Source organism: Furipterus horrens, unplaced genomic scaffold (assembly GCF_987537825.1).
Source record: "Furipterus horrens unplaced genomic scaffold, mFurHor1.1.pri manual_scaffold_10, whole genome shotgun sequence".
NCBI lineage: Eukaryota > Metazoa > Chordata > Mammalia > Chiroptera > Furipteridae > Furipterus > Furipterus horrens.
The window spans coordinates 59432989-59456910 of record NW_028327180.1 but is presented as its reverse complement, the minus strand read 5'-3'; the positions used below and the strand labels follow the sequence as shown (position 1 = coordinate 59456910).

Below are 23922 nucleotides of genomic sequence, written 5' to 3'. Positions count from 1 at the left end.
GTCAGGGCCTGCGTCCTGGCTCCCTGGGCCCCTAAGGGGCTGGGGTTCCTGGGGCCCTGGACCTCTGGGTCCCTGAGGAATTTCTGGATGTCTGAGGGGCTGAGAGCCGGCCATCAGCCTGGTCCCCACACAACGTCTCATCCTCTCGTGGAACCGTGGTTATTGTTGGCGAGAAACGCCCAGATCTCCCAGTGTCGCCCGGAATGCTCTGAGGGTTCCTGGACAAATCGGCTCAGCCCCTGGCTGGAGGGAGTGGGCAGTGGGCCTGAGAGGCCATCTGGAAGGAAAGCTGTGGATGAGCCCTCTTCTGGGTCCACTCCTGAGCACCCCCAACAACAGACAAAAACAAAGCCAGCCTGGCTCCAGACCCCCAAGCTCCAGGAAGGCGCCTCTCCCAGAGGCTTTCCCCCTTCCTGCTCTCTGCACGGGTGAGGGTCAGGATGGAGAGCAACGTGGGGTGGATGTGGCTGTGAGCTCAGGGCCCCTCCAGGAAGGGAAACCAGTTTCTGCCCTTGGGGAGCTCCCATGCCTAGGAGAGGTGCATTCCACGCAGGAGCTCAGTGCTGGGGGAAGAGGGGTGCAGAGGACTGCAGGGGCTCAGAGGAGGCAGGCCCCTGGTCTGGCGTCTGCAGTCAGAAAGGCCTCTGTACAGACCAGCGCTGCACGCCAGCTCGGCTTCCGAGCGTGGGAACCTGCCAGTGCACAGAGCCAAGGGTGTGGGTGCAGGAGAGTGTGGCGTGGCAGAGCTCTGTGTTGGTCAGGAGCTTGGGGAGCCTTGTAGGCAGTGGCGGAGGTGTGGCTAGGAGGGAGCAGCTGGGCCTGAGAGGTGAGGCTCTTGAACTCCAGGTGCGGAGCTGGCAGTTTGGGTGCATGGAAGAGGGGAGCCACAGAAAGTTGTAGTGTAGGAATTGGGCACTCATACCGCTGCTATGCAGGGAAGGGACTGAAAGAGGGTGGAGGGAGATGGGTGATACGGGGGGCTGCCACCACTGTCCAGGAGAAAGGACAGTGACTGGGGGTGGGGTCGTGGAAGAGGAGAACCAGGACCCATCAAAGGAGAAATGAGGGAGAGGGGCCCATGGCCAGGTGGTGGTGGTTTGGGGCGATCCTGTGCCCAGCGTGGGGCAGCGGCCGCATCGGGCTCACTGCACTCCAGTCACTCTGGCCTCCTCGGAGTCCCTCCAACACGCCAGGTTCGGTCCAGCCCAGGGATTCCCCAGCCAAGCAAAGGGGGTACCACCTGGGGGAAGGGACAGCCACACTGGGCCTGCGGGCTATTGCCCTTTGCCTGTGCTGTTCTCTCGTCCGGGGATACCCTTCCCCCTGATCCCTGAAGGCTGCTTCCTCCAGACATCACCCACTCAGAGAGCCGTCCCTCCCTGGTCCCTGACCACTCCAGGTGGACAGCACCTGTCTCCCACTCCTCCTGCCTCATGTACCCTAGGATGCTCGCCACCGTGTGCTATCGCTGTCTCTCTGGGTGGAAGGGCAGATCCGAGGAAAGGGATTTCTGTCTGTCTCGTTCCCTACTGTGGCCCAAGTGCCCAGAGCCTCGCTGCATAAAGGAATGAGTGTGTGAGTGAGGGAGCCCTTGCATTTCTAAGTGACACTCAGGAGATGGGGCTGGGCTGAACACAGAGAGGTGGGGAGTCAGCAAGGACGGCCCATGGGAGTCCAGGGGTCGTGAAGAGGCAAAGCAGGAGGTCCTGAGGGAAAGTGAGGCTGCACTGCAGAGAGGAGCGGAGTGGTGCAGGAGGGCTACGGCAGACGGTGCCGATTCTGTCCAGCCGCTCCTTCAGCTGTGCAGGGGGCTAGCCGAGGGCACACGTGTGTCTGTGCGCGTGCTCACACCTGTGGTGTGGGTCTCTGTTCATGTGTGTGCTTGGTTTGTGCATACGTTTATGTGCGTGTGCTTATGTGTTTGTGCATGCGATTGTGTTGTGTGTGTATCTGTGTGCACATTGTTGTGTCATTCTTGCGTCTGTAGTTAGACAGTGTCGTGTCTATGTGTGTTTATGATGTGTGTGCTTTGTGTATGCCTCTGTGGGTGTCTGTGTGTTTGTGTGTGTCCGTGTTTCTGTGTGTGTGTTGTTGTGTGTGTCTATGGTTTACTGTGTTGTGTCTGTGTGTGTGCGGATGTTCAGCTGTGGTTTGGGTGTATCGTGGGGTCTGCATCTTTGTGCATGTGCTGTGCAGACATCGATGGGTCGTATCTGTGGTCTTATTATATCGAGTGTGTGGTTGGTTGTGTAGTGTCCGTGTTCCTATGTCAAGTTTGTGTCTCTGTGAGTATCTGTGTGCTTGCATTATGTAGGTCGTGTGTGTGTCTTCTGTAATGTATGTCTGGTTTGGTTGTGCCCTGTGGCCTGTATCTTTGTGTATGTGTTGTGTAGACATCTCTCCGAGCAGAGTCTGTGTGTATGTGCTGTCTGTGGTTTTATGTTGCGTCTGCATCTGATTGGATTGTGTTGCATTTGTCTACGTGTCTGAATTGCATGTGTGTGGTGTAAGTGTCTGTGTGCATGTGCATGTGCTGTGCGTGTGGTGTGTGTGTGCTGTGTGCGTGGGCTGCAAATGCGCTGTGCGTGTGGTGTGATTTTCTTGTGTAGTGCCTGTCAGTCTCTGTCCGTGTGTGTGTCTCTGCCAGTGATGGTGTTGCGTCACTTTGTACATCTACATGCTGGAGTCCCACCTGCTGAGCCACAGCAGCTGTCCCTTGGGCCCAGCCCCAGTTCTCTAGAATTCCCAGGTCCCTGCAGCATGGGTGTTCTGCTAGAGGTTATAAGGTTTCCAGGCCTGCTGGGGCCAAGAGTCCAGTGCTCTTCTCTGTGAGGGACACTGAGGCTCAAGAAGGGTAGGGACTGCTTAAGCCCCACAGGCAAGTTTTGGGGAAGCTGAAAGGCCACTGGCCCTGGCCCCAGACCTGAGGCCTCTGGGAGAGGGCAGAGTGGACTTCCCTTGGCTGGCGGGGGCCTGGTGGCTGCTCGTGACTGAGGTTGTAAAGCTCAGGGGAGGACCTGTGCCTGTGGAGAACGTTAAGGGTGAAAATCTAGCCACAGCTCTGCTCCTGCCACAGTGACCTGCTCAGAGGTCACCTCCTGTGCCTCAGGTTTCTCAATCCTCCAGTCTAAACTAGCTCTTCCCCAAGACACCCCCAATCCTGCTTTCCACCACCCAAAACTGTCCTGTGGCTATATGGGTTTAATTTCTGCTCTCATGCTACAACCTGGTGAGCCCTGAGGGCACCGTGCTGCTCAGGGGGGCAACCCAGTCACAACAGGACACACACTGTGTGAGTCGCTCACAGGCGGTCTCTAGAGGGGTCAGACCCATAGAGAGAGAGGAGGTGGCAGGGTGGGGGGCGGCTGCGGGAGGGGGTGGGAGTTAGTGTTTAATGGGGACAGAGTTTCAGTCTGTGAAGATGAGAAAGTTCGGGAGACGCATGGTGGGGTTGGTTGCACAACACTGTACTCAATGCCACTGAAAATGATTAAAATGGTAACTTTTATGTTATGTATATTTCACTACAATTGAAAATAAAACTCTGCCCTCCACCCTCTGAGAGCTGGGGCTTTCTTTACCTCCTTCCCAGAGCTGGGCACACAGTAGGTGGTCAATGACAGGTTGAGGGAATGAAAGAGGAGAGAGGTGATCTGTCCAAGCTGATGGAGAGACAGATGGGCACAGAGAAAACGGTGAAAGTTGACGCCGAAGCAGCGCCTTCTCGTCCATCATCTTTAAATCGTGCTTCCGAGCAGTGGTTCTCAACTGAGGTGATTCCGTCCCCTCAGGGGGCATTCACCACACGTGGAGACATTTTTGGTTGTCACTACTGGGTGGAAGAAAGGGAGGAGGGAGATGCTACTGGTCACTGGTGAGTAGAGGCCAGGGAAGCTGCTAAAGGCCTACAATGCACAGGATGCCCCACGGCCCCAATGTCAGCAGTGTGGAGAAAGAGAAACCAGCTTTAGAGACACCTCCTCCTCGAGGGCCTCTGGGATTTGACACTCCTACTGCCTCACCTACCCCCTTCCCTTCTCTCCTGGTAGCACCAGGGGAGATGAAGCGGGGGGTGGGGGGTGCCCAGGGCTGTGGCAGGGTGCGGTTGGCGTTAGGGTGGCCAGGTTCCTTCCTCACGTTTGCAGTTGGTGTGGCCCTGTTCCAGGTGCCGAGGCTCTGAATTTAGTGCGGGGCGGGGGGTCAAGTTGGGGTTGTGTGGGGCCAGGGCTGGAGCTCCGGAGAGATCCCCTCTGGGGACCGCGTATGGACATTGCAGGACCCCTGACTCATTCCTACTGAGTCAGGACCCACGCCTGGCACTGGGCGAGGCACACCCCAGGCACGAGGATCGAGAACCTGAAAGAAAAACCGACACCCTCAGATCAGGGCCCACATCCGCACAGTTTCCTGTTTTTCCCCTAACGCGGGTGAGGGACAGGGGCTGATACCGCGGAGGGGAAGAGGGGGGGCGGTCGCGTGACAGGAACCCCAGTTGAGATTTCACTCCCAAAGCATGCTCTTGTCTAAACGAAATGTTGGCAGGGACCCAGCACGGCTGAGCGTGGAGCATGGAGAGACCCCAGCGGTCCGAGTGGGGACAGGCGCCAGAGCTCCCAGGCAGAGCAGAGACACAGAAACTCCAAAACCCGATGCAACCCTACCCTCTACCCGCCACCCTGTGTCCTCAGTGCGGGCAACAGGACTTGCTCCCAAACTTTCTCCTCCTCTTTCCTGTGTCCTCGTCGCTAGGACGGCCCCACTGTACACCCAGACGCTCGGCTGAGTCTGGTCATTTTTCACAGCATCTTCCGAGTGGCCACCTCCACATCTCAGCCATTACCAACGCCGGTGTCTTTTCAAACCAGTCTGCTTCTCTCCATCCCTTGGCTGCAGCTCCGGGCTGCCTCTGCCTGTGGACCGGGTGACAGACCCCCACCGCATCTCCATCCCTGCCAGGCCCTCCAAAAACAGCCCTCCCTGCGTTCCCCTCCTACCGGCCCCAGGACAGCTCCCCAGGACCCCCAGGCCTGGCGCTGTCCTTCTCCCACCAGCAGCCCCCAGTGCCCTCTCTGATGCCCAGCTGACAGCTCTCTCCCCTACTGAAGACGGTCGTCCTCGTCACTTGGCAAACTACGCAATGGGTTCAAGCCTTCACAACTGCCCCAGATCAAGATGAGAGGGACATCTGTGTGGAGAGAATGGAGTAGCCCCAACCCACGGGAGTCATTCATTCAGTAGACACGTACGGAGTGCTCTGCGTCCCCACGCTGAGGACACAACACAGTGCGACGGACAAGGCAGCACTGTCCCTTCTGACCAGGAGTGCACGCTCAGGGGGACATTCCAGCCAGGCCCCTTCCCAGCTGGTGGGTGGCCCGGCTCTCTTCTGGTTGGGACATGGGGCACAGGTGGGCATCTTCCAGAGTGAGAGCCAGGGTGTCCAGCCTGCGGTGAGGAGGTGGCCCAGCCAGGAGTGGAGGGGTTGGCAATGAGCAGTCCCAAGTGAGAGTGGGAATAGGGTTAAGGACCAGGGGACATGGTGTAGGGAGAAAGAGTGAGGTGGGCAAAGTGCCAAGCAGTCCCTGTAAACACAAGGCTAGGTGGCCTGATGGTTAGGGCTGTAGACTTGGGACTCACACTGCCTGAGTTCAAGTCCTGCCTCTGCCACTTAGGAACTGTGTGACCTTGGGCAAGCTACTTTACCTCTCTGTGCTTCACGTCTTTCATCCATAAGGCAGCATGGATAACAGAAGCATCTACTTCATAGGGCGATTATGAATATTAAATGTGTTGCTGCTCTGAGATGCTAAGAAGTGTGCCTAGTCCTTGCTGCTACTAAAAGAAACCGTACAGCATAGCCGCCAATATCTGGGCACAATTTTATCATGATATCTCAGGTGTCTTTCTTTTTCTTTTCTCCCTCCTTCTCTCTCTCTCTCCCCTCTTCCTGCCCAGTCACTCTGGTTCAAATCCCGACTCTATCGCTGACCCCTTCAGCAGTTTTGGGACCCTGGGTTGGTGCCTCGGAACCTCAGTTTGCTCCCCTGAGACACGGCGACAATAATAGCGGGGACTTTACCGGCTGTGGGCACATGAGGTGAGGCCATGCGTGTGACGTGCTTATCTGGGGCGAGCCCACCATCGGCCGTGAAAACAGTAGCAGGGGTGGCTGTGCTCCCAGAAGAAAAAGTGCGCCTCCAGGTTCAGTGCCTCCCACAGCTCGTGGCCTCTGTGGCCTGGGCAGCGCCATGCACAGAACTCTCGTGAGCGAGTGTGAGCGTGCGATGCTTGCCATCGTGCACACATGTGTCTGTGTGTGCTGTCTCCGAGCGTGTGCCTGAGTGAGTGTGGGTGTGCTGGCGCATGTGCTTGTGTGTGTGTGTCCGTGCTGGTGGTGGGAAGTGGGCATGGGTTTGCTGGAAGGAACAAGTCTGGGCTCAGTCTTGAGGGATGGCCAGGAAGAGATCTGTGTGAGAAGAGGACAGGGCAATGGGTGGCAGGTGTCATGGACACCTTCTCCAGGGGTGCGGGGACCAAGCTGGGCAAAGTGACAGGCAGCCGAAAGGATGAGTTTGATGTGTGCTCCGGGGGCTGATGGGGCAGAGCCCTGGGGAGCCACGGAAGGTTGCGTGCACAGGCAGGCACCCTTGTGTTGGAATAGGGGCCTGGCTTCTGGACCCTGCCACCCTGACGCTTACCAGCAGACACCTCCCAGGAGGCCATGTGCCCCAGTGGTTGAACAGAAAAGCTCCAAGGTCCTGGGTTCAAGCCCTGGGGAGCGGGCAAGTTCCTCACCCTCTTGTGCCTCAGTTCGCCCAGCACCCCCAGCAGGTTCGCTGAGCACCTACTGCATAGCAGCCCCTCCCATACCCCACTGTATGCCACCCCGTGGAGTCAGCACTGTCACTCCAGGAGCAGGTGAGCAAACTGAGTCGCTGACCCAGGGGAAGCCGGGACTCAGCCCCAGGTCTGGCTGGCTCGGGCTCAGGCCCGTCCAGCCACAGAATGGTAACGCTCCTGGCCTCCTCCAGGAGGGCCACACACTTGTTTTGAGCTGCCAGGAATCAGAGTCTGGCCGCCCCACATCGCCATTTCCCAAAGGCTCAGAGAAGGGAAGCCAGTTGCCCATTGTCACACAGCAAGAGGGGTAGCCAGTGACCCGCAGGCTTGCCTGACCCAAGTCCGCGCTCTTCAGCACATAGTACGTACTTTAAAGTCAAGCGACTTTAAAGATGTCTCAGAAGGTTGGCAGAAGAGGTCGCTGAGGCCTGCAGCAGGGTCTCTGCATTTCCCAGCCAGACCTAGCACAGAGCAGAGGCTGGAAAAGGGTTAGTGTCTGAAAACGTGCCATGTCCAGCTCTGTGCGACAGCCTCGCACACAGTGTGCTCTCTCCTGGCTCTCTCCCGCCTCAGGAGCGGGTCCCCGCTCAGCCCCTATTCCAGTGACGGAAAAACCGAGGCCCTGGAGGGTTGAGTCCCAGGCTGCCGCTGCCCGGCAGCAAGACTAACAAGAGCTGAGGGTATTTGGGGGCTTCCTATGTGCCAGGCTGTGTTCAAAGCACACTAGCCCTTCATGTAGAGCCGACCACCACCCTACAGTATTGGTGTCATTAATATCATTTTATTTTTTTTTTAAAGAGTGAGCAAGGAAAGGAGAGAGAGGGAGAGAGACAGAGAGAGAGAGAGAGAAGCATGGATTTATTGTTCCACTGATCTATGCGTTCACTGGTTGCTTCTTGTATTTGCCCTGACCGGGGATCGAACCTGCAACCTTGGGGAACTCGACGATGCTCTAACCAACTAAGCAACCCGGCCAGAGCTTCCTATCACCATTTTATAAGCGAGGAAACTGGTTCCGAGGTTCAGCCACTGGCCCGGACTGCCTGGGCGCACATTTATTGAGCGCCTGCTGTGTCCCTCGTGTGGGACGGGCTCTAGGGCGCTCAGCTCTGGGCTCGGCCTGTGACCGTGCCCACCAGCCGCACCTCCTAGTTCACTGCAACACCAGCCCCCGGCGGGGAGCCAGACACAACCAGCCAGTGCTCACTGTGCCTCTCAGCGACTCAGACGCTGCTATCGGACCCTACCCCTCGTGAGACACAGACCCCAGGCGGAGCTGAGACCGTGCAGCCCGTGGGCCACCTTAACCGGTGGTGAGCACCCTGTCCCTGGGAGGACCAATCAGGGCTGCCACGGAAGAAAGTGCCCACTCAAGTGAGAGGACCCTTTGAAGCTGACCTTGACTTGCTACTTCCCCCAGGAGAGGAGAGAGGCTGCTGGGTCCCCTCTGGGAAGAGGAGTGAATGTCTAGGGGAGGCCCACTGGGTGGGGGTGGGGGCGCGTGTAGGTGAGCCCCGCGTGGCCTTCCCAGCCCAGACCAAGCAGAAAGAGAAGCACAGGGCACCTCCCCTCTCTGACTCACACCCTCAAAACAAGAACAAAGCAGTCCCTGGGGGCCCAAAAGAGTGGAGAGCAAGTGGGAAGGGGACTGGGAGCAAGTGAGGTTCCGCAGGATGAATCCTCACAGCCAGGACGAGGGGAGGGGGCCTGGACCTGCAGTGGAGCATCAAGGTAGGGTTTGTGGGGGCAGGAGCTGGAGTGAGGCCTGGGGGTCTGACATCCGGGAAAGGGCTGAGGAAGAGCTCGGATCCGCAGAAGAACCGAGACCCCACGTCCTGTGTTTAGGGAACGGCCACGTTGGGAGACAGGCATCAGGGTAAGGGCTAGGGTCAGTGGGGAAGGAGGTCCAGCCCCCTTTCAGGTGAGGCTGGGGACCCATCATTAGTAGTGGGGGTAGCTGGACCTATAAAAGGCAGGAGGGGCACAGGTGAGAGCTGGCTGGGGCCAGCATGTCAGGAGGGGCACAGGGAAGTGGGCTCTCAGCCCCTGGCCCTGGGTGTGTCTCTCTGGACAGTGACCCAGCCCCAAGTTGGGCTCTCTGACAGCTGGAGTTTGGGCAGAAGGGGCGGCAGGCATTGGGCTGGATGGGCAGAGGGACAGACACAGAGAGCACAGATGCAGAAACGGACATGAGAGATAGAGCGGTGGGCAGGGGTACAGAAGAGGCTGGGGTCCAATGAGACCCTCTACTTCAGTTTGGACTCCCAGGATGGGGGTGCTCTGAAGCAGGACTGGACCCGGCTTCCCTGTGCCCCTGAGCGCCCCCCACCCCCAACCCCGACCCCAACTCCCTACAGACGTTTGCCATCTGCACGGAAGGCAGCGGCAGTGCTGCAGACCGGGGATGCAGACGGTGTTGCTGGGGCTGGGGACGGCTGCACTGTGGGCTGGGCTGCTGACCCTGCTTCTCCTGTGGCGTGAGCACATCCCCAGCCCCGTGTGGCCCACCTCCCCTGTTCCCTCCCAGACCCCCTCTCTAAGATCCTGGGGAGCCCAAAACACCCCTGGAGCCCAATTCACCAGCATGCCTCCCACCTTGGCCCTGCCAGCCCCTTCTCACGGCTCTCCCTCTACTCTCAAGAGCCCCTACTCCCGCTCAGCACCCCCGTCTCCCACCCTGTGGGCACCTCCCCATGATACACCCAAGGCCTCCGTCCCCGGCTGGCGGGTTGGGTGTGGGTGGCTGGGGGCACCTGAAAAATGCTTCCTCTCCTCCTGCCCAGACTGGGAGACTGTACAGCATCTGAAACAGCTGGAAGACACCGCTGCCCGGAATGGTATGGAGGGGCCATGGGAGAGGGGAACTAGGACACCAGGCTCTTGTCCTGCTTCTGCCACTGGTCACTGTCAGATGAGGGTCAGCCTGAGTCCCTCCCCCTCACCCATGGGGCGGGTAACCCAGTGGCTCCTGGAGGAGAGGCTCTGAGAAGCGCTGATGGAATGTGATGGAGCTGTTCCGAGCCTCGACCAGTCACTTGTAGAATGGGCATCATTTCAGTGCTCTGAGGTGGGACCAGCTCAGACTGTGAGGCACTCAGCGGGCCCCTGGCATCCAGTGAGCTTTCAATACCTGCCTCCTGTTTTTATATATAATTCTGGGTGCAGCAAGGGCACACAAATTCACTCTATTACCCACACTTTCCCTAGTGCTTTCGCCACCAAGGTTAGAAACAAAAAGCTGTAGCCCTAGCTGGAGTGGCTCAGTGGACCAAGCGCCTGAGGGTCGCCGGTTTGATCCCGGGTGAGGGCACAGGCTTGGGTTGCAGGCACGGTCCCCAGCTGGGGGCGTGTGAGAGGCAACCAATCAATGTGTCTCTTGCATATCGGTGCTTTCCTCCTCTCCTTCTCCCTCCCTTCCCCTCTCTCTAAAAATAAATAACTAAAATCCTTAAAAAGAAAGAGAAACAAAAAGCTCTAGCCAATGTGACTATGTGAGAGGGGTCCCTGCACTTGGGGAAGGGTGCGGGATGCGAGGACCTGTCTGCCTGGCTCCTGAGGACATGTCTTCCCTCCCCCTTCCCCAGTTTCTCAGGTTTCCAAGGATTTGGAAAGACACACGGGTGACCGGATGGCCCAGAAATTCCAGGGTAAGTGACCTTCGCTGGGGGTCTGGGAGAAAGAGAGGAAGGGGACTTGGATGAACATGTGGATACAGTGCTCCCAACCAGCTGTGAATTGCAAAATGAGCAGGAGGCCCTAAATGACACACCAAGAGCCAAGGGGGGCGGCGGGGGAATGCGGATGGCCTGACAGACTTTGCTGACCACTGAGCCCTTCCCCGCAACCAGCCGTCCAGATGTTCCAGACCATGGAGAAAACCCAAGCAGAACAGAAGAGAACGGGAACTCAGGGTGAGAGACTGGGGTGGCGGTGGGGTCCTAGAGCCATGGGAACCTTGCGACCCTCGGGTATCACTCCTGACACCCCCCCATCAGACTCTGAGCTCTCCCGGAACCTGGATGGACTTCGAGAGGACCTGAGCAACCTCAAGTCCCAGGGTAAGGCTTGGGAGGGTCCGGAGGCAGGGAAGAGCCAGGAGGGGCCCACATGTTTTCCTGTGACCACTGTTCCCATTCAATCCCCCAAGGCTTAAATGAGAGACGCACAGCCTTGACTTCACTGGAAAGACTCCAGGAGGAGGTGTCAAAGCTCTGGATAGAGCTTCGTGTGTCCAACGGTGAGTGTGTGCGTCTGTGTCCACAGGTGTGTTGGTATATGCATGTGACAACACGGGTGTGTGATGGTGTGTGTGCGAACATGAAGGGCAGGTGTGTGCATGACAATCAGGAGGGTGTATGTGTGGGGGCGGGGTTGGTCGAGGGGAGCACATGAGAAAGCCCTTCCTGAGTCCAGCTGATCCCTTCCACTGACCTGGGGTTTCGGGGTCCCACGTGTTCTACTCCAGGTAAAGGCAGTCCTGTGTTCACCGCCTCTGGGCTCTCTGTACTCATCAGTCCTCTGACCACCATGCCTCAGCAGAGGACCAACAGTAGGATGCCCTCAGCCACAGCCCCCCAGAAGACTGTCTGACGCCGCCAGAGGGCTGTGGGTGTCCCTCGGCAGTGATGGGGATGTGGAGCATCATGGCCTCTTTCCCAGGCCTGGCCGTGACAGAAGCCATGCTGGCATGTGGGAGGCAATTGAGGTGGCCCCGGCAGGCGGGCAGGCCAGCAGAGAGAACAGATATTCAGTCGCTGTGCCTGTAACCTGAAAGTCCCACATCCCCCACCCTTTCTTTTTGGCCTTCCACCTCTGGGAAGCCCCATCTGCCCAGCTGGGTTAGAGAAGAGGAAGGATCTGTGGTTGGTGAAGGAGTGCTGTCCCCTGTCCCATGGTGTGGCTGTGGGAATCCCAGCAGAGACTGCGTGCTCCCCAGGGGTCGGTGGAAGGATCTGGACCAGCTTTCTCTGAAGGGTTACCTCTGATGGTTCCCCAGCTCCAGGGCTGTCTCTCCATGACCCATGACACACAGCCATGCCATGTTCCCCAAATTTTCCTGGAAGGGTCCTGAGGCATTCCCTTCCTGTTTTAATGTGGTACCCCCCGTAGGGCTGCATACTGGCTGCCATTTCATGAGCAAGAAGCACCCAACTCTGTTCCTCCCAGGGCTCCATGACCTTCTTTGGGCCTCAGGCCCCTCACCACAATGCCTCCCAAATGTCAGTCACAGAGTATCTATTTGAAGTCACAAGTGAGTGGTGCCAGTGACAGTGGATTCAACCCCAGTTGGGAATGCTTGGCAGTGAAAGTGCCTGTGAGTGTCCTTGGGGTGGGAGCAAGGGGAGAAAGGCCAAGGTGGCCCTGGGTCAAGGTCATGGGGACCCAGCCCTCCAGTCCCCTCCCCACCTCTCAGAGCCTCTCCTGGCCAGTGAAAAGAAAATCAACTCAATACCCCCCAAAGTGGCCAAGTGTGCTGGTTTGGGGGGTGCTGACAGTGATAATGGCCAAGGACATACAGGGTAAGGCATGCTGGCTGTCCTGGTGATGGAGACACACTGGTGTGGTATTGGTGCTGAGTAGGTGTTGCTGGGAATTGTCAGTGATGCTGACTTTGGTGTTAAGGTGTTGCTGAATGAGGCAGTGTTTGGGGACATGGTATTGGCAGCTGAGATGCTGTTGATGATGGAGGCTTTGTGGTAATTGCATCAGCGATGGGGGCCTCTGGCAGTGGACATGTTCGTGGGAAGGACCTGGGCAGCTGAAGTGTTGCTGACCATTGTGCTGCTGGCGACGTGGTGATGGTGCAGGCAACTGAGTGCTGCCACTGCAGGTGTACTCGTGATGGTGCCACTGATGGCTGATGCTGGTGGCTGAGAGGTGCACATGCGCTGTGTCAGTCACGGATGCTCTGCTCGCAGGGGTGGCCGTGCATGTGGTGCTGTTTGTGGCTGGGCTCCCATGCACGGCTGCTCTTGCATGTCAGCATCAGAGCTCTGGGGAAGACATACCTGCGAGACTCTCTGTTAGGCTCTTGGTGGGTCTGCTTTCAGCGTGGACCCCAAGAGGGACTCTAGGAGAGATGTTGTCACCCCTGGTGGCACTGTACCACTGGTGCCCACCATGCCAGCCACTGTACCTGCCACAGGGCCCACCATAGCACCTGCCACAACACCAACCACAGTGCCAACTACAGTGCCTGCCATAGCACCTGCCACAGTGCCCACCCTGGTGTCCGCCACAGCTGCCCCCCTGAGCCTCTCCTCCATCCCAGACTCCCTATGTGACACATGACCTGAGAAGTGTGTTCATTTCCAATGGAAGTGCTACTACTTCAGGGAGGGTGCCAAGCGGTGGATCGAGGCACGGTACACTGCAGCAAACTCCAAGGGCTGGTCAGCATCCACAACCAGGAGGAGCAGGTGGGCCAAGCTCTGCAGAAGGTGCAGCCAGCGTGGTGGCCGGTGGGGAGGTGGAGCCCCAACACAGCCTCTTGGATGGCTGCGGGACCCAAGCACACCCCTAGCCCTCCAGCCCTGTCCTGCTCCTCAGGACTTCCTGGCCAAATATGTTAACAAGAAGGGCTCTTGGATTGGCCTTTAGGATCTGAACATAGAGGGTGAATTTGTCTGGATGGATGGGAGCCAACTGGACTATAGGTGAGTAGAGGGGATATTTAGGAGGTGGCCCCAGGCCCCGACTCAGAGAGAGGGGACCTCTCTGTGATGAGAGGGCAGAGTATTTGGGGGCATGTGCCCCAGGCCTGGAGTTGGGGGAGCTTCTGGAGTGTAACGGTGTGATATGGTCAGGGTTTGGAGGGAGACCTAGGCTGGGGTGGGGGACGGCTGGAGTGTCTCTGGGATGCAAGGAGATGGGGTGGGGATCCAGCAATCAGGGGCAGGACCCAGGTTCAGAGGGGTGAGTCTAGGCTGAAGGTAGTGAGCCCCTTCCGCCTACCCATCCTGACCCAAAGCCTTCCACGCCAGCGACTGGAAGCCAGGGGAGCCCAACAACAGGGGCGAGGGCGAGAACTGCGTGGTGATGCTGGGCTTAGGGCAGTGGGATGGTGCCTTCTGCAGTAGTCATCTCGAAGGCTGGATATGTGACAGGTTGGCCACGTGCTGACTGCCCACCAGCCGCCTCGGTCTCCCAGACATGGACCCTGATCGCCCCCTGCCTGCCGTCCGGGTACACTCCTCTTTGGGAACCCCCGCCTCAGGTATGGGAGCAGCCAGGCCCAGAGTGGGACGCTGAGGTGCCCAACCAAAGCCTCTTTCATGGTCAACAAGTCCTGGTGACAATTCTGCCCAAAGGAGGGCAGCTGACCCGTCCCCGGCTCCTGCCAACTCCCCAGAGGGCCTGTTGCTTGTTCCTCAGCCCAGCTGGCTATCTCCTGCTTCCTTTCAGTGCTCAGGGTCCCCACCTTAAGAACCCCTGCCGGTGGCTGGAACACTGGGCACTCCTGCCCCGGGCACAGGGCCAACAGCCCAGGTTGGCAGGGCACAGGGGAGGCCCTGTGTGTGCTTGTCACCCCTTTCCTCACAGGACGCAGGGAAGGCCCTGTGTGCTCCCTCTGTTGCCCCTGCCTCACTGCTGCAGGAGTCAGGAGCAGACCCGCCCTGGTTCTCCCCAGATGCAGCCTGTGTCCTGGCACCACAGGATAGAACTACAGCTGGGGGCCAGGCCTCCTGCCCTGCCTGCAGCCATAGAAGGGGGTAATGCAGCACCTCACACACCCCTCCCCAGGGGCCCCACTAGATCTGGTCTCAAGTGTGGAAGGTGGGAAATGGGATTTCGAGCCTGTGCCTGACGCCGCCTTTGAGAACCAGGAACAACTCAAGTGGCATTTGCACCTCCCCACCCTTTTCCCCATTTTATTACAAGAGGCACTTACTAGGCAGGGGTGGAGATAATGGTTCCAGGCTCCAGGGGAGCACAGAGCCTCCCTAATCCCCCAGGAATGCCGTGGGATGAAGCAGTGCACTGAGCCTGGCTACCCTCCCATGTCTGAGCCAACACAGAACGTGCTCACAAAGTGCTAGCTTGCTGTAGGGACTGATGGGGAGGGGGTAGTTGAGGTCGAGGCTCTAGCCCTACTGCCCCTCAGGGGCTGAGGCAGCACCAGGCCCAGGTTTGGCCAAGGTCAACCTGGTACTGAAGGAAGGAGGCCAGCCAGGGTCTCCGGACTCCCCTCATTGAACCCCTCGCCTGCCTTTCCCACCCCCAACTCCTGATCCAAAGAAGAGCCAGACGCATGCACGTGACTCTTGGGGCCCCCAAGGAGGAGGAGGAAGGCTTCATGGGCAGATGCCTGGGGCCCTGGGAGTCAAGGCCAGGCCAAGGTCCAGCCACGACCCAGGGGGCTGGAGATGGTGCTGTGGTGGCACCTGGGAGTCCTGGGGCTCAGGGCGAGGCAGGGAGGGAGCTAGACACTTGGAGTGAAACATGGGTTGGAATTCCAGGTCACCTTTCACCTCTGCCACTGCCTGTGCCTGGATTATCTCCTCCAGCCCCTCTCTGAAGACCTCTCCACTGGGGACTCCACACCACCAGCCCCCAGGCCAGCACTGGAACCATCCTCACCACCTCCTCCAAGCCCATAGGAAAGCCGTGGGCTCTCAGAACCCGCCCACTGGTGTATCCCCCATCCTCATTCACCAAAAACTGGTGTGGTCTCCCTTTTCACTGCCCCAAACCTTTCAGAAGTGTCCTTTGCCATTGCAGAACCTCTCCCCCAGCCTCACCACCTGGGCTGCATCTCTTGGTTCCCCTCCCACCCCCAACCTCCTCACTGCTCCTTAAACACTTGGGTCCACTCCCGCCTCAGGGGCTCTGCACATGCCGCCCCCACTCCTCAGCAAGGCCTATCCTAAGCACCCCCTCACTTAAAATGGCACCCCCCACTCTGATCTTTTGGCCCTACTGTACTTTCTCACCATAGCACTCCCTCACCAAAATGCTAACTTCATGGATCTGTGGTTGCCCACCTGTGCCAGCTAGAGCATGTTCTCAGCTCTGTCCCCAGCACCTGGAATAGTAGGCAGTCAATAAATATGTCGAATTAACTGACACATGACCTCTTCTCTGGGAAGCTGCTTTGAGGACTGTTCAGTAAGGTCCTGCCTGCCTGAGTCTCCAAAGGGCTGGGGCTGGGTTCTCCCTCCTCATGCCACCACCCCGTCTGGGACCTCTAACTCACAGTCGCCTACTCTTTCTCCCCATCCGCCCTTGCCCCAAATGGGTGCTCAGCCCCATATTCACAGCTTATGCCAAGCCTGCTCCCTCCTCCACATGTCCCTCCTCATCCTCTGCAGGGAGAAACAGATCCTAGCACCCCAACCCCACCCCAGTTTACAAGCTCTCTTGCACCCCCTCCCCCATTTCTCTCCAGCATCCTTCACCTCCGGGGCTCTAGACAGAGATGGTTGTGTCACCCTTGCCTCCTGCCTCTCCTACAATCTGGCCTCCAGTACCCCAGCAGGCCCTGAAGCCACCCCCACCAGGGTCTTGGCAGACCTTAGGCTGATCAAGCCAAAGATGGCCCTTATTTCCCACCACACACTCTAGCTCTTTCCCTGGGCCTGTGGCTACCATCTGTCTCACCTCCAAACCTCCCTTGGACTCCAGACCCCAAATCCCTGTTGGACTCCTAGGCACTGCCCACCACTCCAGATCCAGGCTGCCGCCCTAACCAACCCTTTCCCAGCTCCCTTGGGCCCCCTCCCTTCCCCTAGCCAACAGTTATTTTTCTGACCATCCTCAACCTACACACACTGCAAGCCAAGTAGTTTCATTTATCCTGTGGACACTCCTGCCCTCTTCACCATGTGCTGACGCCTGCCTGCCTGTCACCTCTGGCTGGGACTGAGCTGTCCCCCAAGAAAGCCAGAGCCTCAGGTCTCCCTTCTCATGCCATCCTGCACATCAAAAAGCTGCACCCAAGCCACCCTAAGAGCTCTGTGAGTAGTGAGGAGGGCCCAGCAGAAAGCACAAGAGGCTCCCTTTCAAAACAGCCTTGCTCAATTCCTGTGGAGGCAGGGGAACAGGGAAAATTGAACAAGTCCCCAGGAGTGGCAGGATTTACCTCACAGGGGAGAGGAATGATCAGCGTCCCGGGTAGTAGGCCAAAGGGAAAGGGTTGCCTGAAGCGTATTTTTTAAACAAGGGATGTGCATCTGTGTATCGACTGTATAATTATAAATTAACTTTAAACTATTTCAAGCATCCAGGTGATTCTGAAGTGAGCCCACCCACGTCCCTTGGAGCCAGGTGTTTAGGGTCACAGCTCTCAAAGGGCAGACCCCATGCATGAGGACTTTCTGGGAAACTTGTCAAACAGGCAAATCTTCTGGCCCACCCAAATCTGCAGAATCTGAGGCTCAGGAAGGGAGGGGGTAGAGCCCAGTCACTCAGGTTTTAACATTCTGTGCCCTAGCACACTGCTTCTCAAACTGAAGCACACAGGAACCCCCTGGGGTCTTGCTAAAATGCAGACTCTGAGCCCATAGGTCTGGGGTGGGCCTGAGTCTATACTATGCACAAACTCCCCAGGATACTGGGGGTTCCTGAACCACACTTTGAGTAGCAAGTCTAAGCAGTGGTCAGCCTGTTTTCTAGGCATACAAGCCACACCCAATCTTTGACTTACTGCTGGGCACAAACTATTCACTACCTAGTCCTTGGCAGAAAAAGTGTGCTGGCCCCTGGTATAAGGAGTCTCTTTTAGCAGGATCCCTTCCCCTATCCCCCCTACCTCTCCATTGTACAGTCAGCCTCCATTTGGGATTCCAAAAACCATCAGCACCTCCCCATTCCAGCAGCTCCTCTGCCTGGTCTATCCCCAGCTGCCCCTGGACTCCCCCAACCCAATCTGAAAACCTACGCTGGGTCCAACTTGGCCCTCCCCATGGTATAACAGCCTGGACCTTGGCCTCCCTCACCAGCTTGGGGCAGGGATCTGGGGCATGCTGACTGAGTCTCTGAGGCCCCCACACAAGACACAAGACACACTTGGGTAGGAGGCTCTCTCATCCTTTATCTGCAGTGGGGTCAGCGGCCCTCAAGGGCCCGGTCTCGGCTGATGACAGCCTCCTCAAACTTGATCATGAGTGTGGTACCCTTGTGCCAGTGTGCTGTGACCTTGGCGGGGAAGCCGCTGTGTGTGAGCACCGCTTCCACGATGCCTGCGGTAAAGCTGGCACAGTTGAGCGTGCTGTTTTCCTTGGGCACCGAGATGTAAGTGTTGATGAGTGGTTCCCGCTCAATGATGTAGAAGGTGCGTGCATCGTCGTTGGCCTGCTCCAGCTTGTCAGCCTCCTTGCCGAAAAGTGCCTTCCACACCGCGCCCTTGACGAAGAGCAGGGCGCCCAGCACTTTGGTCTCACGTCGGGCACCCTTTTCACGAGCCACCAGTGCATCCAGCACGCGTGCACCCACCTGGCGGCCCAGCGTGGCCAGGCGTGCCTGCAGCTCGGCCACAGAGAAGACTCGGCTCTGGCAGTGCTGCACCAGTTCTGAGAAGAGCAGCGCGAAGGCACTCAGGCTCACCTCAGTGCGCGGCCGGGCCAGCGCTCGCTCCAGCAGCGCAGACTTCCCACGTGTAAAGCGCGCCTCCATGACACCGCTGCCACCCCGCCTGCGGGGAGACCAGACGACACCAGCATTAGGGGACCCTCAGCCCACCCCGTGTGTTCTGTCGCTGACTTCCCATATGGGAAGAGCCGAGTAGAAGGAAAAGGGGCATTCACCTCGCCTCCACTGCGCCTAGCCAGCGAAGGACAAATGGGGGATGGAGAGGACGAAGAGGGTAAGGTGGAAGGAGAGAGAAGTGGGACCGCGAGGGGGAGCAGGAAACCCCAACCCCAAGGTGATTCCTTGTGCATGATAAGCGTTCTTGTGTCCCCTCACCACCTGTGACAGCGACTAGAAAACTAGTGCAGGGAGGTGGGGACATCAAACCCAGGGTCAGCAGGAGACAAAGAGGGATGGGGACCGCTAGGGGACTCTGGCGTGTGCTCCAGCACTGATTTACCGCGGGTGAGGCTAATGTCCCCGCCTCTCCCCAGCGGAAAGCCAGAGACCCTGAAGGTGGGATCAAGGGGTGTGTCGAGACCAATGGTCAGGACTGGAAGCTCGGGAAACGGATGAGACGCACAGGGCAAGCCAGGAAGGGGCACTGGGAGCCCTTTCAGCCCCGCGCCAGAAGCGCCCACTGTGCACGAAGCCCGCCTCCTTGCATTCGTAAACAAGACTGGCAGGGAGAGGGGAAGGGGTGCTGTGAGCTCCTTGCCCCCATGCTCTCCATCCAGAAAGGCGCCTGAACAGGAGGGCAGGGGGGAGCCATGAGACCGGAGTTTGAGACAGCCAGGAGGGGCGCTGCGACCCTCCATCCCAGCACGGAAGGGGCTGTAGGCGGAAACCCCGAGGGGGTGCTGAGGCTCTGCGGCGGAGGTGGCAGTAAATAGGGAGGTGTCCCCAAGGGCGCTGAGACCCTCTCTTCCCCTCCACCGTCGCCCACTCAGGTGTGAAGCCACTGCCCAAGGGCGGGGTCAGGAGGGGGAGCTGGGAACCCGTCCCCTACCAGACAGGACAGGCCAGAAGCCAGAGAGCTCTGGGAATGTTGAGACGCCCCCAAAAGATGTGCATGGGGGATGGGAAGACCAGCGGGGTCCCAGAGGCTCCAGGACGCCCCGGCCCGGATGAGCAGCCGCCTACATGGGAGGGCCCAGGGCGCGAGTTGAGGCCCCTCTATTGGGCCGCGAGGCAGGGTCGGGAGCCGAGCCGCAAAAAGGCTGGGGCCCGAGCGCGGAGCGGGCAGAGGGACCGAGGAGGAGGCCACCTTCCTTGCAGTCCTCCTGGGTGGGCCAGAGCGGACGGCGGGGGTCGCGGAGCTGGAACCCTGGCCCAGGACCCACAGGCCGCGGGCAAGGGTCGCGGACGAGACTTGGGGAGGGGAGGGGGCGCGGGCGGGCAAGGTCTCACCGCGAACTGCGGCCTTCAGCGCGGCCGGGCTGCTTGACGACTCCGGCGTAAAAGGCCCTAGTGCGCAGGCGCCGCGGCGGCAGGTGTCGATGGGGGGGGCCTGCGCTGTGACTCCCAGGACCTGCCACCAGGGGGCGCGCGTGGGGAGGGGCGCAACTGAGGGGGAGCCAAGCCGGCCCCAGCTGGTCCCCACTCAAGACGGTGGCGTGTATGGTCACGTGCTCAGGGCCCGAGTTTGACGACGGGCGCGTGGCTCTGTCTCAGGCACACACGCACATATACATCTCTGGCCGCAAACCCTCATGGGCACCAAGTCAAGAGTACAGGGACTCCATCACTCCCGGGCACTCACTCAGGACATCTTTCTCACCCTTGTGTCCCCAGCATTCCTGGTATAACGTCCACCTGTTCACTGTGTGGTTTTCTCCAACCCCCAAGTTCGAAGCCCAGTCACACCAGTAACAGATCTGAAAGCCACATTGTTTCCCCTCGGTGTTTATCTCCATGAGTCACGAAATGCAAGTGCAGAAACAAGCAGGCACACGTGTGTACATGCTCTAAACACCCTCGGTGACATAATCAGGCACACTCACACTGACACAGGTGTTCACGTGGGCACAGGACGTGACAGGGCACACCATGGCACCCACAATGACGTGTGGGTGACGTGTGCTCCAGACACCTCCACCATGACACATTTATGCACACAACATACTGCAAGACATTCGTGCATAGTCACACCAACAGTGAAACAGGTGTGGGCAGCATGCACTACCACCACACGCACTGAGATACACCGCTGTGGCCCCTGCTGGTGCAGCCACCCACTGTGACATGCACAACACAGCACACTACAATGCCCACAGATGGGACACAGCCACGCACACCACACCCTCTGTGACTCCCACACTCAACATTCACCCAATACACCTTCCTGTGGGACACATACACATGCACACAAGCAACTCCACAATACTCATTCACCATGATGTGATTTTCTATATGTGGGCATGATGAACAGGTTCAAACCAGCCTGGGGCCCCCCATGTTTCATCTTTACTGGGAAGTACCACGCTGTTCTCCAAGTTGCAGCCAGGGCTTCCGTGTCTTCTCATTTATTGAGGTGTGGACTCTGGAGGAGGGAAGTGGAGACTAAGATCAGACAGATCCCCCTGGGAGAGAAACTAGGGCCAAATCCAGGGGGCTTCACCTCCCCTGGCCCCAACTTACGTTGATTTGACATTGTCTGCAGCTTCTCCAAGATTTTCTGTAATTCACTCTTGATTTGGTTTATGTCTGGGAGAGGGGGTGACAGGAGAAATCTGGGGTGAGACCTCAGACAAGGCCCCCACATTTATTGGAAGGCCCCTCCTTGCCCAAACCCCCAGGCTGAGGTGCTGCACAGTCCTGCACTTGGGGTTCCCAGCAGCATTTAAATACCCCCCAAGTCACTGGAAGGTGGCATCCATCACCCCTCCAAGCCCTGCACTCTGGGAGGCCCCTCCCCAGCTTCCCCAGCATCATGGTCCGTGCAGTGGAGGTCCCCAAAGGCACCTGCTGACAGTGCCTTCAGTTTCTCATTCCCGGCCTGGACATTGCTCTTGACCGTGTCAATGCGGTGTCTGGCATCATTGACTTTCTGAGAGATATTGCTCCAGCCCTGCTTCTGCTCTTCCTGGCATTCATGCACTGCCATGGAGACTGAAGACATGGGTGGGGATGTCTGTGTCCCCGCCACTCTCTCTGCCCCCACCCTGGCCCCTCAGGCCACCCCCAGGTCCTCCCCTCACCATTCCAGAGCTCCCTTTTCAAGACCAGCAGCTCTTGGGACATCTCAGAGTCTGTTCAGGAAGGGGGACAGGAAAATCCTTGAAGTGTCCCAGTTCTGTAGCCCTGGGAACAGGGGTGGGGGAAGGAATAGGAACTAGGGGAAGGGGGAACTCTGGGAATACTGCTTCTGAGGATCCCTCCATACTGCCCCAGACCCCTTCCCTGCCACCAAAACCGAAAGCTCACTCACTCTTCACCAGGACCCAGGCCAACAGAATGATGGAAAACAGGGCGAGAAGAATGTACAGGCTCATGATGGTTGTATGCACCCAGTGAGGGGCCTGGGCAGAATCCGAGGATGGCCTGGACCAGGCTGGGACTGGGGCAGAGGTGGGGCAGGTGACCTCCATGGTTCAACACCACCACTTGGACTATCAGTACTGATTCCAGCACCATCGACAGCTCTGTCACCTACACCCACTCTTCGCAACACTATTAGTAGCTGTGACCATCCACAACACTGCCACCAACACGCACCCTGACCTGCACTACCAGCACTTGTTTCTAACACTGCCACTGTTATGTCCCTTTATTATTCCCATCACCAACAACCACTAGTGTCAGCAGCAGCTCTCATCAACAGCCACCAACATCAATGTTCATTGTTGCTGGCATCGTTCCCATCAACAGCACCTTCGTTAGCTCTATCTAGGTGATTCCTTCTCGATCCACTACATTGTCACCTACTCACCATCACCATCACCCAAACTTTCACGAACACTTCCACCTACACAATCACCACCTCCATCATCACCACCTACAAAGCTACCCACTACCACTGTCACACATAAGCCTTGGTGCCACCACACCCCACACCACTGACCCCAACCTCCACATACTGCCTGCTGTCCCTGCCATGCCCCCAGGCTGTGGGACTTGGGCTGGCAGGTGGCTGCTTACCCTCACTCTTGAGTGGTGAATGGCTGCCCTTTGGCTGGTCCTGCTTTCTGAAGGTCAAGGTAATATTCTCATAGGCAGGGTCATCTACACCTGTGGGTGGGTCAGTGGGAAAGGTTTGTAAATCTGTTTGGAGCTCTGGTGGGGGTGGGACAGGGATGGGTATGGGAGGCGGCGGGACAGGGATGGGTATGGGAGGGGGCTCAAAAATCTTGGTTCACTGAACCCCTGCACACAACACATTTCTAGGGATGAAAGTTAATGAATGGGACCTCAGATGTGCTCCTTGGTTAAGAGGAGAGGGTGTGTGAGCGTTTGGGGGATGCACATGCACACACACCTTTTGGGGAAGGGAAGAAGCCCTCTGGCCCTCACTCTCAGCCCCTTAACTCTCCTATCCCATCCTTTCCCTCCTGACCACCTGCCCCCCAGCCCCCGACACACACACACACCCTGTGCTGAGGTGCCTAACCTTTCATATTGGCTGAGGCCTCCCAGTGCTTGCCTTTGGAGGCGGCTGCCTGCATCCTGGCCTCTGGGTTTATGTAGATTTCCTCAGCTGCCACGGTCCCCAGTCTGCCAATCTGTCTACACATATCCCCACCCCCGGAAGGAGACATGGCAGATGAGGAAACTTCTGAGTTGGGGTGTGGGAGAGGAAGAAAAGGTCAGCCTCCTCTTTTCAGGGATCCGGAGCCCTCACACCGCCCCCCCCCCCCTTCAAGAGGGGTCTTAGGAGACCAGAGGTCTCAGGGACAACCAAGAAGAGAAGTCCCTAGACCTAGAGACAGAACAGAATGGTTAGGAGTCTGTGATAGAGGTATTAGCTAATGCTACAGTCATCATTTTAATGTTTATAAATGTATCAAATCAACATGTTGCACAGCTTAATTGTATTCAATAAAAATAATGTTTTCAATGACCAGGAACTTTAGAGGAAGCTGTGTACATGTGTGCATTGTGTGTGTGTGTGTGTGTGTGTGTGTGTGTGTGTGTCTATCTACTTGGGTGGCCCTCATACTCCTGTCTCTCGACAGAGAAGCTGTGGCACTCTGAGGCCCACCTCTTGGTGGCGATCAGCCTCAGAGGCAGGGTTTCCAGGCCACCCACACTTTCCTTCTTCCTGCCCACCCTCCACACCACTCCAAGAAATTCTACTTCAGGTCCTAGCTGCTGTGGCTCAGTGAATTGAGCGTCAGCCTGCGAACCAAGTGTTGCTGGTTTGATTCCCAGTCAGGGCACATGACTAGGTTGCACATCAGGTCCCAGTTAGGGGCGCATGAGAGGCAGCCATACAGTGATGTTTCTCTCCCTCTCTTTCTCCTTTCCCCTCTCTCTAAAAATAAATAACAATTAATTAATTAATTTTAAAAAAAG

At 57.8% G+C, this 23922-nt stretch overlaps 3 protein-coding genes and 1 long non-coding RNA gene across 7 annotated transcripts; 2 read left to right on the top strand and 2 right to left on the bottom strand.

Moving 5' to 3' along the window:
• Nucleotides 1-7807: 7807 nt before the first annotated feature.
• Nucleotides 7808-14233, top strand: FCER2 (Fc epsilon receptor II). The gene is given in 11 exon segments (XM_090290229.1): nt 7808-8571; nt 9198-9317; nt 9624-9677; nt 10425-10487; nt 10689-10751; nt 10836-10898; nt 10988-11103; nt 12868-13207; nt 13210-13259; nt 13390-13496; nt 13824-14233. Coding segments are annotated over 11 exon segments (1173 nt in total). The 5' UTR covers nt 7808-8513; the 3' UTR covers nt 13963-14233.
• Nucleotides 14234-14239: 6 nt separating this feature from the next.
• On the top strand, nt 14240-15906 carry LOC150000375 (uncharacterized). The gene is made up of 2 exons (XR_016513756.1): nt 14240-14552; nt 15300-15906. It is a non-coding gene; the product is annotated as an uncharacterized LOC150000375 (long non-coding RNA).
• A 1946-nt stretch (nt 15907-17852) lies between these two features.
• Nucleotides 17853-19899, bottom strand: TRAPPC5 (trafficking protein particle complex subunit 5). 3 transcript variants are annotated; one of them, XM_090290422.1, is made up of 2 exons: nt 19819-19899; nt 17853-18472 (listed from the first exon to the last, which is right to left on the bottom strand). In XM_090290422.1, exon 2 carries the CDS (start codon nt 18451-18453, stop codon nt 17887-17889), a length of 567 nt encoding a protein of 188 aa, XP_090146548.1. In that variant the 5' UTR covers nt 18454-18472; nt 19819-19899; the 3' UTR covers nt 17853-17886. The 3 variants fall into 3 exon arrangements, with proteins under 3 accessions (XP_090146548.1, XP_090146549.1, XP_090146547.1); XM_090290423.1 differs by lacking the exon at nt 19819-19899 and adding an exon at nt 19676-19792; XM_090290421.1 differs by lacking the exon at nt 19819-19899 and adding an exon at nt 19418-19645.
• Nucleotides 19900-20297: 398 nt separating this feature from the next.
• MCEMP1 (mast cell expressed membrane protein 1) lies at nt 20298-23141 on the bottom strand. 2 transcript variants are annotated; one of them, XM_090290424.1, is made up of 7 exons: nt 23018-23141; nt 22549-22638; nt 21839-21967; nt 21609-21659; nt 21373-21519; nt 21049-21114; nt 20298-20950 (listed from the first exon to the last, which is right to left on the bottom strand). In XM_090290424.1, the coding sequence occupies exons 1-7, from the start codon at nt 23139-23141 to the stop codon at nt 20934-20936; spliced, it is 624 nt and encodes a 207-aa protein (XP_090146550.1). In that variant the 3' UTR covers nt 20298-20933. The 2 variants fall into 2 exon arrangements, with proteins under 2 accessions (XP_090146550.1, XP_090146551.1); XM_090290425.1 differs by lacking the exon at nt 21839-21967.
• Between the last annotated feature and the right edge of the window lie 781 nt (nt 23142-23922).